General features: G+C 51.2%; 1 protein-coding gene across 1 annotated transcript in view; it reads right to left on the bottom strand.

Annotated features, from left to right (window-relative positions):
- Nucleotides 1-20253, bottom strand: part of LOC141051429 (uncharacterized) — a 233229-nt gene that overhangs the window by 171119 nt on the left and 41857 nt on the right. Inside the window, 3 exon segments of the mRNA XM_073548361.1 lie at nt 13-136; nt 218-385; nt 493-606. Of these exon segments, the coding sequence (XP_073404462.1) occupies nt 13-136; nt 218-385; nt 493-606 (406 nt within the window).

The following is a 20253-nucleotide window of genomic DNA, read 5'->3' on the forward strand; positions in this document are numbered from 1 at the left end:
GTCTCCTCTTACCTGGAGATGTGAGGGGCCGGTGATCCTCCATCATGATATCCTTGTACATTTCCTTGCGACCTTCTATATACTCCCACTCCTCCATGGAGAAATAGACGGTGACATCCTGACACCTTATAGGAACCTGACACACAATGATCCGCCATTAGCAGACCCCTCCCCCAGCGTTATTATATAATGTCCCAGCATTCCCGGCAGCGCTCACCTCTCCGCTCAGCAGCTCAGTGATCCTGTGGGTCAGTTCTAGGATCTTCTGCTCATGTATCAGTGAATGAGGTGGAGGCTCGGTGAGGTCACTCGGGGTCCTGCTCCGCCCTCCTGACACACGGCGGGTCACACACTCCCCAGACGACGTCTTCACTACTGTGTGATCCTGTGTATGGGTAGAGGTCGATCACTACATCTATTCTAAGGATCCTTCACCTTTCCCATCATTTCCCTGCTTTATTCCTAGAGATCAGAGTGATGTGAAGCTCTCACCTCTCCCGTGATCCAGTAGATCATCTCCAGGGTGAGGTTTAATATCCGAGCTGCCATGTGGCTTCCGCCCTGCTCCATCCTTGGAGGGTCAGTCATGGAACGGACCATTGTTTTTCAAAGAAAACTTTAGCTGTGAGGATCCTGATCTGAATGAATAATAAGGAGGAATGAGCCCAAAATCCCTAATGGAAGAATTGTTAAATTGTTTCGTTAACTTTAAGAATTACTCACAGCGTACAATGAGGTGGACGTATTTACCAGATTGATGACTTTAGTCCGGTGGTGGTCCAACATCTGGCACCCCCTCTGATTAGTCATTTGCAGCCCCAGCGACAGCCGGATTTAAACAGGTAATGGAGCCGGAGCACAGCTCCACACCCCCAGTAGTGTTTGTTTTTGGTAATGCCGCTCAGCTCCTAGTGAATAGGAGTGAATGAGATCCACAAAAGAAAGGCCACTACACTGCGCATACAGCTGCGTCGTTCCAGCTTTGCCCACTTTTCCTGGATTATATCAGAAAGAATCACAAAAATAACTCTCAGAAGGTATAATATCATAGCGTAGGTTTAAGATAAAGATATAATCTTTTGTAAATTCATACATGAATTCTATCCCTTCTCCTATCCTCTCCCTTTCCTCTTTTCCTCCTTCACAAAAAAAAAAAAAAAAGCCTAATATTGTGTAATGAGATCCATTCTACTATTCAGTCCGTCTGGAACTCTAGTCTCTAATAAAAAGATCCACCTACTTTCTCTAGATAAGATTTTACTAAACCTAAACCTACTCTGTGATATTATACCTTCTGAGAGTTATTTTTGTGATTGTTTCTGATGTTTGGATCATGCCTACTATATGATGCATCTTTTCATATATGTTTATATATTGTTGCTTTTTGTGGCAGTTATTCCATATTATTGTTGACTCATTACCAAATGTTTATATCATTTGTCTATGTATAAAACATGTTCAATATATGTATTTTTCTGGCAACATTTTTGAACTGAGTTTCAACCATCTACTCAGATGTTTCTAATTGGTTTGTTCCATTGTTTTTAATTAAGGGTCATTTGAATATGTTCCACAAAGGAGGATATATTGCCAGTGTTGGAGCTCAGTTCAAATAGGACCGTGAGGAAGGCACATAGTGCTGAAACATGTAGTCCCTTGCTGGAATGTTACCAATTGATTGGAGTTCCTCATACTTTTTATGACACAATGGATTAATAAAGAAGAAGTTTTTACAAATCTGGTGAACTTTCATCCTTTTGCTGGATCCCAATTTTCCTATATTTATATATATATGTTTATCTGATGCATTAAACTCTAAAATAAAATAAAGTGCTGTTTTTTATATCACTTTGCTTCCCTAAAAAGGATCAGAAAGTCAAAATGGTATTAAAAAAAAAAAAAAAACAACACACAGCTCGCACCAACCAAAAGTAAATCAGTCTTGGAAGATAAAAGCGAAGAGAGGCTCTCCTTCGGCTTTGTAACGGAATCAGATGCTTCCTAATAGCGGCAACACAAACTAATTTTCTGAATCATTTAACCCCTTAGATAGAGTGGTAAACAGTAACTGCGGCATCTAAGGTTAGACAGAGAGGCCACTCTGTGTCACCATATAATGGAGGTTGGATGTGACTCTCCATCTGAACCTGCTCCTGCGACTTCTCCTTCTGTCTCTAGATGCCGCCGCATTCACTCTGCGGACGGCGCTGGTGATAGAAATATCAAAACCAGAAGCTCTGGACGGTTAGAGTGGCTGGGACTTGTAGTGCCATCATGTCTGGCAGCATGGGTGTGTTTGCTTCCAGCTGATGTTATCAGCTCCCTGCTCCAGCTAATTGCAGAGCACCGCACCCTACTGTCAGATATAGCTTGGTGTTTCCTGGCTAGGTGTGCGTCTCTTAGTTTATTTAGTGCGTTCCAGTTTTGACCCTGGTTTGTTTCTGACTATCCTTACGGATCCTATTTTTGTCCTTGACGTGACCTCTCAGCTCTGACCCTGCTTGGCGGCCATTCATAGAATCGTAGAGTTGGAAGGGACCTCCTGAGCCATCTGGTCCAACCCCCTGCTCAATGCAGGATTCGCTAAATCATCCCAGACAGATGTCTGTACAGCCTCTGTTTGAAGACTTCCATTGAAGGAGAACTCACCACTTCTCGTGGCAGCCTGTTCCACTCATTGATCACTCTAACTGTCAAAAAGCTTTTTCTAATATCTAATCTGTGTCTCCTCCCATTCAGTTTCATCCCATTGCTTCTAGTCTTTCCTTGTGCAAATGAGAATGTCACGGGGTCCTTCTCTGGTATCACACAATCAACAGAGCAAGCGAAGAGTGAACAATTCCAAGACCTTTATTCAGGCAAAAATATGAAAAGGTCCATATTCAGTCCACCACACAAAGGATAAGATAGTCCAGAATAAGAATGCAGTCCAGTATCAGGATAAAATGTCCAGGGAAACGAGATTCCAAAACTCTAGCACCAGAGGATAAAATGGGTCCTTCTCTCTGAAATGCAGCCTTTTCACCATCTTGTCCACACTGGAACTGACTTGCCCAGCTCCTGTTCTCCCCTGACCCCCTTCCTTGTCCAGGGGTAGTCCAACAAGATGGGGCCGGTTTCCAGGCCTCCCAGAAGAGAATTAAGGGCCTTAGGGATTAATGCACTACAGGGGGTCATCAGGAGACAGATACAGTGAGGCTGTAGACTTACAATGTAATAAGAAAAACCACTATGAAAATGACTGAAATAGAAAAATAGGAATATACAAAAAATGACATCCACATAACATATCACACCATCACAACCTCCCCCCCCCCCATAATAAGTGAGCACGCCATGAAGTCTACACAGACCTCTGGCCTGCTCACTTTAGTCCACATTGCTCAGTTATTTGTAGTTCCTTGTACAGTGGCAGGGGTAGGTCGGCTTGGGGAGCCTATGGTTCTTCTTGTCAAGACAGTCCATCAGCGTTCTGGTGTTGGCTTCCCCGCTTGTATTGGATAGAGAAGCTGTAGGGTTGTAAGGACAAGCTCCACCGCAGCAATCTTCCATTGTCCCCTGATACGCGGTTCAGCCATGTGAGGGGGTTGTGGTCTGTAACAATTGTAATGTCTCTGCCATACAAGTATGGCTGCAGCTTTTTTAGCGCCCATACGATGGCAAGGCACTCCTTTTCAATAGTGGCATAGGCAACTTCCCGATCCAGTAGTTTCCGACTGGTAAAAGCAACAGGATGTTCTTCTCCGGCGGCGTTCACTTGGATAAGTACTGCCCCAATCCCAAAGGTGGATGCATCTGTCTGCACGAGGAACTTGCGTTTATTATCTGGGGCAGCCAAGACAGGAGCAGTGACGAGGGCAGTCTTTAACGCTGAAAAGGCATCCTCGCATACCGTCGTCCACGTCACATTCCTAGGCATGTTCTTGCGGGTCAGGTCGGTTAGGAGCTTGGCCAAGGTGCTGAAGTTAGACACAAATTTGCGATAGTAACCAGCAGTTCCTAAAAATGCAAGTACCTGCTTTTTAGTCTGGGGTCTACACCAGTTGCTAATGGCTTCCACCTTGGTAGGCTCAGGCCTTAGTGTCCCACCCCCTACTCTATGCCCGAGGTACTGCACCTCAGCCATCCCTATTTGGCACTTATCAGGGCAAATGGTCAGTCCTGCAGTAAGGATACAGTCCAGCAGTATGCCCAAGTGTTTAAGATGTTCCTCCCAGGTTGTGCTAAAAATGGCGGTCGTCTAAGTAAGCACAGGCAAAGTCCTGACATTGTTGTAACAGTCGATCCACCAGTCTCTGGAAAGTAGCGGGGGCAGTTTTCATCCCAAAGGGCATTCCCAGGAACTCAAAGCCCAAATGGAGCAATGAAGGCTGAGCGCTCCCGAGCGTCCTCCGTTAGGGGTATCTGCCAGTACCCCTTGCTCAAGTCTAACGTGGTCACAAATTGGGCACTGGCCAGACGATCCAATAGATCATCAATCCTGGGCATGGGATAAGCATCACTCTTGGTGGCATCATTTAGTCGTCTGTAATCAACGCAGAATCGTGTTGTACCATCCTTCTTGGGGACCAGGACGACAGGAGAGGCCCAAGAACTGTGAGATGGCTGAATAACTCCCAGTCGTTTCATCTCCAGTTCGTTCTTTATCATGCCTTGAACAGTCTCTGGAACCCGGTAGGCAGCCTGCTGGATGGGGCGTTGTCCGGGGGTTTCCACATGGTGACTGGTGAGAGTAGTCTTCCCCGGCTTTGAGGAGAAATCAGCAGCCCTCGGCCTTAGTACGGCGACAATATCGTCCTTTTGTATATCCGATAAATGGGAGCCCAGGGGCACTTGTTCCAGTGATCCTCCCGCTTGGACAACCTGGAGGAGATCTGGGAGATACTCGTCGTCGGCGGTATCACTAGGGGGGTGGCAGACAGCAAGAACAGGCAGAGATCGGTCGTGGTAGTCTTTCAGCATGTTAATGTGGACGGTTTTCTGTCATCGACCACTAGAGTCCAGGGCAATAACGTAGTTAGTGTCATTAATTTTCTTGACAACCTGATAAGGGCCTTCCCACACTGCTTGAAGCTTGTTGGCAGGGGAAACAGTAATCATGAGCACTTGCTGTCCTTCCATAAATTCCCGGTTCCTGGCATTACGGTCATACCAGGTTTTTTGTCTGGACTGGGCCATTCGCTGATGTTCTTTAGCGAAGGTAGCTAGCTGGGCGAGATGGTCTCTGAGCTCTAGAACATAGGGAACGATGGGCATTCCGGTATCTGAGATGTCTCCCTCCAAATGTTCTTTCAGAAGAGTGAGAGGCCCACGGACCTTCCGGCTAAACAGTAGTTCGAAGGGAGAGAACCCTGTGGACTCTTGGGGAACTTCCCGATAGGCGAAGAGGAGATGTGGCAGGTACTTTTCCCAGTCTGTCTCAACGTCAACAAAAGCCCTCATATTTTTTAGGGTTCCATTAAAGCGTTCACATAGTCCGTTGGTCTGCGGGTGGTATGGGGTGGTGCGAATGGCTCGAACACCACAGGTATGCCATAGGGACTGGACCAGATCTGACATGAACGGAGTGCCTTGATCCGATAATATTCCACTAGGAAACCCTACCCGGGTAAAGATGGTAACAAGGGCCTCGGCTACCTTTACTGCTGTAATACTGGACAGGGCCACAGCTTCAGGATACCTAGTGGCATAGTCCACCACGGTCAGGATATATATTTTCCCCGACCTGCTGGGGTGGGCCAGAGGACCTATGATGTCGACGGCTACACGTTGAAATGGTTCCTCAATTATGGGCAGGGATTGCAGGGGTACCTTATGTCAAGCTCCTGGATGTCGCATTCGCTGGCACACATCACAGGTGCGGCAATAATGGGCTACCGACTGCGAGACGCCCGGCGAGTAAAAACTTTGGGTGAGTCTCTTTTCAGTCCTTTTTCTCCCTTGATGCCCAGCCAAGGGGATGTCATGGGCCAATTGGAGTAGCTGTGCCCTGTACTTCTGAGGGACAATGAGTTGCCTGGTCGTTGCGTCAGGGTTGCCCTGGTCACTGCCCTTTGTTACACGGTAATACAGTCCATTTTCTCGAGTGAAGCCATCCCCATTATCTCCCATGTGCCCAGTTTCTGCCTTTCGCCTAAGGGCTGCTAAGGTAGTGTCACCCTCTATTTCTCTGCTAAACTCCTCTCTGTCCCAAGACTCTCCCAATGTAGCAGCAGCGAAAGTATTGCTTACCGACTCTGATGCGGTTCGTGGTGGTTGCTCCCCCCGGTGTGGTCTGGAGGACGTAGTGCTTGAAGGGCCTGTAGTCGGGTGACTGCTCCCACAAATTGGCACTGTAACTCCACAATGTCGTTCCCAAGGAGGATATTTGCAGGAAGTCCTCCCATAACTCCAATCCAACAGTTTTTCTCCACAACCATAATCCAAACGCACAGAAGCTCGCTGTATATATTTGCGGGCACCCCCCGCCAGGACAATGGGAATTCCCGGACCCTGGTAAATTGCCTTGGGTCGAACCACACGGGGGTCAGCGATAGTCAAGAATGCCCCCGTGTTTCTAAATCCTGACACTTTGTATCCATCAATAAAGACATCCTGCAGGTGGCGTTGCCGTTGCTCTCAGTAGCTAAAGGACAGAGGCCGGAGTCCATACACTCCAGGAGGGGTATCTATGATGCCGTGGTCGGTGGTCCACTCTGGTGGGGGTGGTGTTAGCTCTTCCTCAGGTGTGGTGGAATGTACAAGATGCACTGGACGAGGTGGGGCTGCGTGGGGCTCCCTCCGAATCCTGGAGGGACAGCCAGACTGCAAAAGTCCAGGTTGCCCACACCCATAACACCTCCTCTCTGTGATACCCCCAGGTCGTGGTCGGAACTGTTAGGGCCTAGGATTGTGAGGCGTGATTGTCATCGGCTTGCGACTAGGTGGAAGGGCAGATATAATTGGAGGGGGACGGGGCGCGGGAACAGGCCATGGTTCATTGTCCAGAAGCCTCCTCCATTGCGGTTGGATAGTAAGGGCTTCATCAGCCAGAGCTGCAGCTCTATCCACGGTACACGGCGTGCGCTCCCGGACCCATTCCCGTACCTCTGCAGGGCACTTGGCAAGAAAATGTTCAATAAGGAACGCCTGTATAACATCTTCCACGGTAAAGGCGTTTTCTGCTTCCAGCCATCTCCGACATGCCTCAGACATCTTATGTGCATACATCCTAAATGATCCCCCGGTGGTGCATAGGAGGTCTTGGAACTTGGCCCTATATGAGTCAGGGGTGATAGCATGGTAATCCAGGATAGTCCGCTTTACAATGTTATAATCCCGATTCCGCAGTGCATCAATGGTTCGGTAAGCCTCCACCATGCTTCCGTTCAGGAGCCCCACTAACAAACGCATCCAGCTAGAGTGGGGCACCTCCATCACAGCACACTGCTGCTCAAAGTCTTTGAAGAACCCCTCCACATCTCCAGAAGCCTCATCAAATGGCTTAAACTCTGTCCGGGTGATCCGTACAGGCTCCCGGATTGTTGGGGTTACACTCCACATTGCATTACTCCCTTTTTCAAGCTCCATTGCTTCCTGTCTCCGCTGTGCCCAGCGGGCAGCCTCCTCCTTGTACTCCTGAGAGACGCCGGGGCCCAGAACCTCAATCTCTTCTTCATACCACACCAACCATTGGCTTTTCTGGATAGGGATCCCTGTCTCCAGTGCTCGTCCTTCAGACATCTGGGAGGAGGTGGCCGGGCTAGCGCCCACCAGTAGATCGATTAAGGCCTCTTTAGTCAGTCCCTGGTAGTTCAGGCCCAGGTCTCTGGCTCTCTCCTGTAAACTGCATACAGTTCAATTTCTGTACTCACTCTGTGGGTGGTTCTCCATTGGGTTACGCTCTGTTGATCCCACCGCTGCCACCAGTTGTCATGGGGTCCTTCTCTGGTATCACACAATCAACAGAGCAAGCGAAGAGTGAACAATTCCAAGACCTTTATTTAGGCAAAAATACGAAAAGGTCCATATTCAGTCCACCACACAAAGGATAAGATAGTCCAGAATAAGAATGCAGTCCAGTATCAGGATAAAATGTCCAGGGTAACGAGATTCCAAAACTCTAGAACCAGAGGATAAAATGGGTCCTTCTCTCTCTGAAGTGCACACCGGAACAGACTTGTCCAGCTGCTGTTCTCCCCACCCCCTTCCTTGTCCAGGGGTAGTCAAACAAGTTGGGGGTGGTTTCCAAGCCTCCCAGAGGAGAACAAAGGGCCTTAGGGATTAATGCACTACAGGGGGTCATCAAGAGACAGATACAGTGAGGCTGTAGACTTACAATGTAATAAGAAAAACACTATGAAAATAACTGGAATTGATAAAAATAGGAATATACAAAGAATGATATCCACATAACATATCACACCATCACAATAATAAATTGGGTACAGTAGTTCAATGCAGAATGTGCTGAATATTTTTTCATAGGAATTTGGGAAAGTTATGAAATGTCCTATAAATGGCTGTTCTATTCCTGATCTAAGGCTGCATTCACACAAGAACAGGTTCTTGCTATTGTAACGGACAATGCTCCAAACATAAGTACAATTACACTGATGAATGAGAATAATGAACAACAGCTAGAAGAACATTTAGGATTCAGTGTGTTTGAGATGGAAGGCCACAGTGCTGTTCATGTAACTGAGGAACAAACAGATATTACTACAGAAGAACAGCAAAATTATACTGTAGAAATACAGGGTGTGATATGTTATGTGGATATCATTTTTTGTATATTCCTATTTTTAACAATTCCAGGTTATTTTCATAGTGTTTTTCTTATTACATTGTAAGTCTACAGCCTCACTGTATCTGTCTCTTGATGACCCCCTGTAGTGTATTAATCCCTAAGGCCCTTTGTTCTCCTCTGGGAGGCCTGGAAACCGCCCCAACTGGTTTGACTACCCCTGGACAAGGAAGGGGGTGGGGTGAAGAACAGCAGCTGGACAAGTTAGTTCCAGTGTGGACAGGATCGTGCACAGACAGCACTTCAGAGCGAGAAGGACCCATTTTATCCTCTGGTGCTAGAGTTTTGGAATCTCGTTCCCTGGACATTTTATCCCGATACTGGACTGCATTCTTATTCTGGACTATCTTATCCTTTGTGTGGTGGACTGAATATGGACCTTTTCGTATTTTTTGCCTGAATAAAGGTCTTGGAATTGTTCACTCTTCGCTTGCTCTGTTGATTGTGTGATACCAGAGGAGGACCCTGTGACACAGGGGTTGGACAAAATAATGGAAACACCTGGAAACATCAACAAAAGTTAGTTTAATATGGTGTATGTCCACCTTTTGCAGCGATTACAGCCTCAATTCTCCGAGGTATGGATTCATACAAGGTGTGAATTGTTCCCAAAGGAGTTGTAGCCCATTCTTCAGGTAAAACACCCTCCAGTTCTTTGAGCGACGATGGTGGCGGAAATCGAAGTCTAACTTGAATCACTGAAATCGGCCATAAATGCTCAATAATGTTGAGGTCTGGGGATTGTGGGGGACAGATGAGATGCTCAAATTCATTAGAATGTTCCTCATGCCATGCTTTAACGATTCTAGCTGTATGAATTGGTGCATTATCATCCTGAAAGATGGCGTTCCCCTCCGAGAACAGTGCTTGAACCATAGGATGCGCTTGGTCGCCCAAAATGCCTAAATAATCTCGGCTGTTAATCCTTCCATGAAGGGATATCATTGGCCCGGCGGATCGCCACGAAATAGCTACCCAGATCATCACAGAACCTCGGCCTTGTTTTACGGTTGGGAGAAGGCAGTGTGGATGGAATGCTTCTTTCGGCTGTCTCCAAACGTACACTCGGCTGGAGGTCGGAAATCGGGTAAACGATGATTCGTCTGAGAATATCCCATGTTTCCACTGCTCGAGGGACCAATTCTGGAGGTTTCTACACCACTCTAAATGCTTGGAAACATTTGTCATTGAGAGCAGCGGTTTTCGAATTGCAGCTCCTCCGTGGAATCCTTATTTGTGCAGCTCCCGATGGACATTTTTCGTGGAAACTGGGTTCTGTAGGTGTTCATTGAGCTCAGCAGTGATTTTCGGAGCCATGGTCTTGCGATCCTCTCTCACAATTCGCTTTAGAGTCCAACGGTCTCTCTCAGTCAGCTTCGACTTTCGGCCGGACCTGTGCTTTGCTGCGGACGTTTTTCCTTCTCTTTCAAACGCAGTCATTACTTTGGAGACAGCACCTCTTGACACGCCAAGCATTCGGGCACTTTCTGTTACACTAGCGCCTGCCTTACGAGCACCAACAATTTAGCCTCTTTGAAAATCCAAGAGGTCTGTCATTGGTATCATGTTCTCATCAATGTTCTTACAATTCTGCAAAACAAACGGTTAATTTACAGACACAGATCACATAACACAAATAAATCAACTACAAAACATTACCATATGTCACGGGTTGCATGTTTATAACATGTTCGAAGATTATGATGCCAAAACGTTAGGTGTTTCCATTATTTTGTCCAACCCCTGTAGATGATCTTGTAGAAGGTGCTTCAAAACACTTTCATATTCATCACATGCGCTGCGTTGTGCACACGCTGCAGCTGGCAATAAGAGATAAGGCCCCGTTACACGTATCAATGTCCCAGCGACCCAACCAACGATCCGACGTGGATGGGATCGCTGGGACATCATTAGCTGATCGCTGGTGAGCTGTCACATAGTCAGATCCTCCAGAGATCAGGACCAGCCAGCAAGCTGGTTTCCAATGTAAACAGCGGGTATCTAAGAGCCGCGCGGGGCTCCTAGTTACCCGCTGTTTAACTTGGAAACCAGCGTCACTGATCGGGAGACCAACGATCAAAAATGGCCCAGGACGTTCAAGCGCGATCAGCGATACCCGACAGGGTGCCGGTCGCTGATCCATGTAACACACAGCGATGTCACTGGGGAGATCGCTGTGGCGTCACAAAACCAGCGATCTCACTGTGTGTGACGGGGCCTATAGTCTGCAAGAGGGACATGCTGGAAATCTGATTGGAAAAGTGAGGAAATTGGTTATTGCCGCCAGAACCCCTAAAATTGATTCCATCTTGAAGAGACGTGCTGGGAAAGGGGCAATTGTCGATCAAGCCACTCGGTGGGGCAGCACTTATTTAATGATTCAGCAATTGCTTGAACTAAAACCATTTCTTACAGATATGACAAAACCTCAGGTAACCCTAAATGAAGGTCAATGGACACAGGTGGCTGAACTGAATGAATTGCTTAATCACCCATTTACAGTGACTAAAAAAATTACAAGCTGAGGATTTAACTCCTGGCATTTTCATAAGGGAGTGGAAGAACTTGCTATTTTGCCTGTCCCAAAGAGGAGGTTTAATCGCAGATGGCATTTCTGCTTCAATGAAACGGAGAGAGACACAGCTATTGGAAAATAAAATTTTTATGGCAGCTGTTTATGTGTACCCAAGTCATCGTCTACTGCTTGATGATCAACAGCTTACTAAAGGAAAAGAAGCTATGACTGAGGTAGCAGTTAGGACGAGTGGCCTACAGGAGGACTGCCAGGCGCAAGAGGACTTGTGTCCTGACAGTGCTACTGCTGCCATATCTTCATCCTCATCAGATGAGGAGTATGACTTTGACAAGTATTTGGATGACATGGAGCAGGCAAAGTGTTGCCGCAAGTAAGAAAGATTTCACTCTGTCTCCTATAGCAGCAGATTGACCATATTTCAGCAAAATGTTTCACTTGCTCTCAAAGAAAAAGAAAAATTCAACCGTTCATCAAAACAGACTGTGCACGAGGCAATTCCTTTATACCCGGAAATTGTTAGAGATGTTCCCATGTGGATACGGGTTTGCCTCCAACCCAAGTTACTGTAGAGAGGTTGTTCTCTGGTCTTATCATTATTAGGTCAGATGTGAGATCATCTATGAAGGAGGATCTGATGGAGGCGATACTATTTCTTAGAACAAATTCATAGACTGCACAAATGTTATTTAGTATGCTTTTGCCACTTACATAGTTTATTACATAGTGTGTGTGTATATATATATATATATATATATATATATATACACACACACACACACACTAGCTGAAGAGCCCGGCGCTGCCCTGGCATAGTGACTAACTGTGGTTAGTTTAGTTATAGCAAATTATAATTATCCTCCATCCCATAGTCCCGTGCCCATATACCCATCACACATCCTCCATCCCATAGTCCCGTGCCCATCACACATCCTCCATCCCATAGTCCCGTGCCCATAAACACATCATACACATCCTCCATCCCATAGTCCCATGCCCATATACCCATCATACATATTCGCCATCCCATATGATGGGTATATGGGCACTCGACTATGGGATGGAGGATGTGTGATGGGTATATGGGCACTCGACTATGGGATGGAGGATATGTATGATGGGTATATGGGCACGGGACTATGGGATGGAGGATGTGTGATGGGTATATGGGCACGGGACTATGGGATGGAGGATATGCATGATGGGTATATGGGCACTGGACTATGGGATGGAGGATGTGTGATGGGTATATGGGCACGGGACTATGGGATGGAGGATATGCATGACGGGTATATGGGCACGGGACTATGGGATGGAGGATATGCATGATGGGTATATGGGCACGGGCCTATGGGATGGAGGATATGTATGATGGGTATATGGGCACTCGACTATGGGATGGAGGATGTGTGATGGGTATATGGGCACGGGACTATAGGATGGAGGATAATTATAATTTGCTATAACTAACCACAGTTAGTTACTATGCCCGGGCTCTTCAGCTAATATATATATATATACATACACGTAATCGATATTACACAGTGTATGACATATTTACAATTTATTAGTTTTTTGTGTTCTAAAGTTGTATTCCAATAAATAGATATTATGTTCTATCTAAATGTCTTGATTATTGGATCATAGAAATGATTAAATGTCTGATGTTCACATTGTACTACAATAAATTTTTCACTTAAATATAAGCAATTTGTGTGGGAGTCGGTGTGAGGGAAATTGAGGAGTCGGAGTCGCAGGTTTGGCTTACCGACTCCACAGCCCTGCGTCACAAACTGCAGGAGATGGAGCCGAGCGGCGGGGAAAACAGATGAAAACGCCGGAAGGTGAGTATCAGACAGGCGGTAGAGGTCTTGGATTTAAATGGCACCACTCCAGCGGTGAAATAAAAAAAAAATGCTGGAGTGGTGCTTTAAATGGAATCTGTCACCCTCCGGGACCTGTATGACCTATTAATATGGGCATACAGGTAATGTGGCATACAGGACCAGTGTGACATTTCTATTACCTGTATGCCCATATTAATAGGTCATACATGTCGGGGGGGCAGATTCCCTTTAAATGTTATACAGCTCATCATTACTATATCGGGGCTTGTTATACTAATACTTGTAAAAGACCGAGCTAAGGTAACTATCAAAAGCCCCCGACCTCCCCATCTCCAGCCCCCCAGACAGCAACTATTACATGTAATAGAATGAATATAATCTCCTAACAGTATAATAATCAGCCCACCCTGTCCCCCTCACCCACCTCAGCCCCCACAATACCCATCTTCTCACATTCACCCCCAGCACCCGGTCCCCCTCCCCCACAATACCCCCCCATCTTCTCACATTCACCCCCAGCACCCGGTCCCCCTCCCCCACAATACCCCCCCATCTTCTCACATTCACCCCCAGCACCCGGTCCCCCTCCCCCACAATACCCCCCCCATCTTCTCACATTCACCCCCCCAGTACCCGGTCCCCCTCCCCCACAATACCCCCCCCCATCTTCTCACATTCACCCCCCCAGTACCCGGTCCCCCTCCCCCACAATACCCCCCCCCATCTTCTCACATTCACCCCCCCAGTACCCGGTCCCCCTCCCCCACAATACCCCCCCCCATCTTCTCACATTCACCCCCCCAGTACCCGGTCCCCCTCCCCCACAATACCCCCCCCATCTTCTCACATTCACCCCCCCAGTACCCGGTCCCCCTCCCCCACAATACCCCCCCCCCATCTTCTCACATTCACCCCCCCAGTACCCGGTCCCCCTCCCCCACAATACCCCCCCCCCATCTTCTCACATTCACCCCCCCAGTACCCGGTCCCCCTCCCCCACAATACCCCCCCCCATCTTCTCACATTCACCCCCCCAGTACCCGGTCCCCCTCCCCCACAATACCCCCCCCCATCTTCTCACATTCACCCCCCCAGTACCCGGTCCCCCTCCCCCACAATACCCCCCCCCCATCTTCTCACATTCACCCCCCCAGTACCCGGTCCCCCTCCCCCACAATACCCCCCCCCCATCTTCTCACATTCACCCCCCCAGTACCCGGTCCCCCTCCCCCACAATACCCCCCCCATCTTCTCACATTCACCCCCCCAGTACCCGGTCCCCCTCCCCCACAATACCCCCCCCCCATCTTCTCACATTCACCCCCCCAGTACCCGGTCCCCCTCCCCCACAATACCCCCCCCCCATCTTCTCACATTCACCCCCCCAGTACCCGGTCCCCCTCCCCCACAATACCCCCCCCCCCATCTTCTCACATTCACCCCCCCAGTACCCGGTCCCCCTCCCCCACAATACCCCCCCCCATCTTCTCACATTCACCCCCCCAGTACCCGGTCCCCCTCCCCCACAATACCCCCCCCCCATCTTCTCACATTCACCCCCCCAGTACCCGGTCCCCCTCCCCCACAATACCCCCCCCCCATCTTCTCACATTCACCCCCCCAGTACCCGGTCCCCCTCCCCCACAATACCCCCCCCCCATCTTCTCACATTCACCCCCCCAGTACCCGGTCCCCCTCCCCCACAATACCCCCCCCCCATCTTCTCACATTCACCCCCCCAGTACCCGGTCCCCCTCCCCCACAATACCCCCCCCCCATCTTCTCACATTCACCCCCCCAGTACCCGGTCCCCCTCCCCCACAATACCCCCCCCCCATCTTCTCACATTCACCCCCCCAGTACCCGGTCCCCCTCCCCCACAATACCCCCCCCCCCATCTTCTCACATTCACCCCCCCAGTACCCGGTCCCCCTCCCCCACAATACCCCCCCCCCATCTTCTCACATTCACCCCCCCAGTACCCGGTCCCCCTCCCCCACAATACCCCCCCCCATCTTCTCACATTCACCCCCCCAGTACCCGGTCCCCCTCCCCCACAATACCCCCCCCCCATCTTCTCACATTCACCCCCCCAGTACCCGGTCCCCCTCCCCCACAATACCCCCCCCCCATCTTCTCACATTCACCCCCCCAGTACCCGGTCCCCCTCCCCCACAATACCCCCCCCCCATCTTCTCACATTCACCCCCCCAGTACCCGGTCCCCCTCCCCCACAATACCCCCCCCCCATCTTCTCACATTCACCCCCCCAGTACCCGGTCCCCCTCCCCCACAATACCCCCCCCCCATCTTCTCACATTCACCCCCCCAGTACCCGGTCCCCCTCCCCCACAATACCCCCCCCCCATCTTCTCACATTCACCCCCCCAGTACCCGGTCCCCCTCCCCCACAATACCCCCCCCCCATCTTCTCACATTCACCCCCCCAGTACCCGGTCCCCCTCCCCCACAATACCCCCCCCCCATCTTCTCACATTCACCCCCCCAGTACCCGGTCCCCCTCCCCCACAATACCCCCCCCCCATCTTCTCACATTCACCCCCCCAGTACCCGGTCCCCCTCCCCCACAATACCCCCCCCCCATCTTCTCACATTCACCCCCCCAGTACCCGGTCCCCCTCCCCCACAATACCCCCCCCCCATCTTCTCACATTCACCCCCCCAGTACCCGGTCCCCCTCCCCCACAATACCCCCCCCCATCTTCTCACATTCACCCCCCCAGTACCCGGTCCCCCTCCCCCACAATACCCCCCCCCCATCTTCTCACATTCACCCCCCCAGTACCCGGTCCCCCTCCCCCACAATACCCCCCCCCATCTTCTCACATTCACCCCCCCAGTACCCGGTCCCCCTCCCCCACAATACCCCCCCCCATCTTCTCACATTCACCCCCCCAGTACCCGGTCCCCCTCCCCCACAATACCCCCCCCCCATCTTCTCACATTCACCCCCCCAGTACCCGGTCCCCCTCCCCCACAATACCCCCCCCCCCATCTTCTCACATTCACCCCCCCAGTACCCGGTCCCCCTCCCCCACAATACCCCCCCCCCATCTTCTCACATTCACCCCCCCAGTACCCGGTCCCCCTCCCCCACAATACCCCCCCCCCATCTTCTCACATTCACCCCCCCAGTACCCGGTCCCCCTCCCCCACAATACCCCCCCCCATCTTCTCACATTCACCCCCCCAGTACCCGGTCCCCCTCCCCCACAATACCCCCCCCCCATCTTCTCACATTCACCCCCCCAGTACCCGGTCCCCCTCCCCCACAATACCCCCCCCCATCTTCTCACATTCACCCCCCCAGTACCCGGTCCCCCTCCCCCACAATACCCCCCCCCCATCTTCTCACATTCACCCCCCCAGTACCCGGTCCCCCTCCCCCACAATACCCCCCCCCATCTTCTCACATTCACCCCCCCAGTACCCGGTCCCCCTCCCCCACAATACCCCCCCCCATCTTCTCACATTCACCCCCCCAGTACCCGGTCCCCCTCCCCCACAATACCCCCCCCCATCTTCTCACATTCACCCCCCCAGTACCCGGTCCCCCTCCCCCACAATACCCCCCCCCATCTTCTCACATTCACCCCCCCAGTACCCGGTCCCCCTCCCCCACAATACCCCCCCCCATCTTCTCACATTCACCCCCCCAGTACCCGGTCCCCCTCCCCCACAATACCCCCCCCCATCTTCTCACATTCACCCCCCCAGTACCCGGTCCCCCTCCCCCACAATACCCCCCCCCATCTTCTCACATTCACCCCCCCAGTACCCGGTCCCCCTCCCCCACAATACCCCCCCCCATCTTCTCACATTCACCCCCCCAGTACCCGGTCCCCCTCCCCCACAATACCCCCCCCCATCTTCTCACATTCACCCCCCCAGTACCCGGTCCCCCTCCCCCACAATACCCCCCCCCATCTTCTCACATTCACCCCCCCAGTACCCGGTCCCCCTCCCCCACAATACCCCCCCCCCATCTTCTCACATTCACCCCCCCAGTACCCGGTCCCCCTCCCCCACAATACCCCCCCCCCATCTTCTCACATTCACCCCCCCAGTACCCGGTCCCCCTCCCCCACAATACCCCCCCCCCATCTTCTCACATTCACCCCCCCAGTACCCGGTCCCCCTCCCCCACAATACCCCCCCCCATCTTCTCACATTCACCCCCCCAGTACCCGGTCCCCCTCCCCCACAATACCCCCCCCCATCTTCTCACATTCACCCCCCCAGTACCCGGTCCCCCTCCCCCACAATACCCCCCCCCATCTTCTCACATTCACCCCCCCAGTACCCGGTCCCCCTCCCCCACAATACCCCCCCCCATCTTCTCACATTCACCCCCCCAGTACCCGGTCCCCCTCCCCCACAATACCCCCCCATCTTCTCACATTCACCCCCCCAGTACCCGGTCCCCCTCCCCCACAATACCCCCCCCATCTTCTCACATTCACCCCCCCAGTACCCTGTCCCCCTCCCCCACAATACCCCCCCCATCTTCTCACATTCACCCCCCCAGTACCCTGTCCCCCTCCCCCACACCCCACAATACCCCCCCATCTTCTCACATTCACCCCCCCAGTACCCTGTCCCCCTCCCCCACAATACCCCCCCCATCTTCACATTCACCCCCCCAGTACCCTGTCCCCCTCCCCCACAATACCCCCCCATCTTCTCACATTCACCCCCCCAGTACCCTGTCCCCCTCCCCCACAATACCCCCCATCCTCTCACATTCACCCCCAGTACCCTGGTCCCCCTCCCCCACAATACCCCCCCCATCCTCTCACATTCACCCCCAGTACCCTGGTCCCCTCCCCCACAATACCCCCCCCATCCTCTCACATTCACCCCCAGTACCCTGGTCCCCTCCCCCACAATACCCCCATCCTCTCACATTCACCCCCAGTACCCTGTCCCCCTCCCCCACAATACCCCCATCCTCTCACATTCACCCCCAGTACCCTGGTCCCCTCCCCCACAATACCCCCATCCTCTCACATTCACCCCCAGTACCCTGGTCCCCTCCCCCACAATACCCCCATCCTCTCACATTCACCCCCAGTACCCTGGTCCCCCTCCCCCACAATACCCCCATCCTCTCACATTCACCCCCAGTACCCTGGTCCCCTCCCCCACAATACCCCCATCCTCTCACATTCACCCCCAGTACCCGGTCCCCCTCCCCCACAATACCCCCATCCTCTCACATTCACCCTGCAGTGACCATAACATGCCTTCATTTAATCTATTACATTTCATCCCCACCTACAGATGAAGGTTGCAGGCACTGGCAGTGAGGCAGGACCAGGAAGTGTCTGAGTGAAATGCGGGGCCGGCACTAGGACCCAGTGTGCCTGACACAATCTAAGCACAAAACTGCAACCTGACAGCCAGAGCAGACAGTGAGGCCTCAGGTCACCCCGCAGGAGGGAGACTCTGCCGCCGGCTACTGTGCTGCCAGAATCTTCCCTACTGTGCAGTGTTCTGCCTCATACAGCGGTGGCTCCGGGGGGCCCTTCATGTGGCGGGGTCCGGTGCCCCCCAGTAGCTGAGTCGCAGGGTCACATTACCGGCCGCCATGTATGCGCCACCTCACTACAAAGTACAGCTGCGGTGACAGCATGAGGGCACAGGCCGGGTGCGGACCGCCCAAACTAATCCCCTCCATCAGGGAGACACCACACTGACCTGCGGACCGGCGGCTCTTCCACCTCTGAGAAATGATTTCCTGTCAAAGTATCCCAGGACGATCATCTGCTGTGCTTCTAACAAGAAGCTGCCATGTGTTCCAAATGCAGGAAGTTTGTGTTCCACAGACAGGAAGTACCATGCGTTCCAAATACAGGAAGTTTGTGTTCCACAGACAGGAAGTGCCATGCGTTCCAAATACAGGAAGTTTGTGTTCCACAGACAGGAAGTACCGTGCGTTCCAAATACAGGAAGTTTGTGTTCCACAGACAGGAAGTGCCATGCGTTCCAAATACAGGAAGTTTGTGTTCCACAGACAGGAAGTACCGTGCGTTCCAAATACAGGAAGTTTGGGTTCCACAGACAGGAAGTGCCATGCGTTCCAAATACAGGAAGTTTGTGTTCCACAGACAGGAAGTACCGTGCGTTCCAAATACAGGAAGTTTGTGTTCCACAGACAGGAAGTGCCATGCGTTCCAAATACAGGAAGTTTGTGTTCCACAGACAGGAAGCTTTTTTTTTTTTCTTTTTCCCTTCATCATTATCTCCCTGTCTGTGTAATCTGAGGGTATGTGCATACCGTGCGGATTTGCCTAAATCCGCAGGTAAAATGACTGGAGCATCGTATATGGGGCCCATTATACACTGGAGCATCATATATGGGGCCATAATACACTGGAGCATCAGATATGGGGCCCATCATACACTAGAGCATCATATATGGGGCCATCATACATTGGATCATCATATATGGGGCCTATTATACACTGGAGCATCATATCTGGGGCCATTATACACTGGAGCATTAAATACGGGGCCCATCATACACTGGAGCATCATATACTGGGCCCGTTATACACTGGAGCATTATATATGGGGCCCATCATGCACTGCAGCATTATATATGAGGCCATCATACACTGGAGCATCATATATGGGGCCTGTTCTACACTGGAGCATCATACATGGGGCCATTATACACTGGAGCATCATATATGGGGCCATCATACATTGGAGCATCATATATGGGGCCTATTATACACTGGAGCATCATATCTGTGGCCATTATACACTGGAGCATTATATACGGGGCCCATCATACACTGGAGCATCATATACGGGGCCCGTTATACAATGGAGCATTATATATGGGGCCCATCATACACTGGAGCATCGTATATGGGGCCCATTATACTGTACACGGGAGGATCATATATGGGACCCATCATACACTGGAGCATCATATATGGGGTCATAATAAACTGGAGCATCAGATATGGGGCCCATCATACACTGGAGCATCATATATGGGGCCTATTATACACTGGAGCATCATATATGGGGCCATTATACACTGGAGCATCATA

Source organism: Dendrobates tinctorius, unplaced genomic scaffold, assembly GCF_039654945.1.
Source record: "Dendrobates tinctorius isolate UK_male_01 unplaced genomic scaffold, ASM3965494v1 ptg000157l, whole genome shotgun sequence".
Taxonomy (NCBI): Eukaryota; Metazoa; Chordata; class Amphibia; order Anura; family Dendrobatidae; genus Dendrobates; species Dendrobates tinctorius.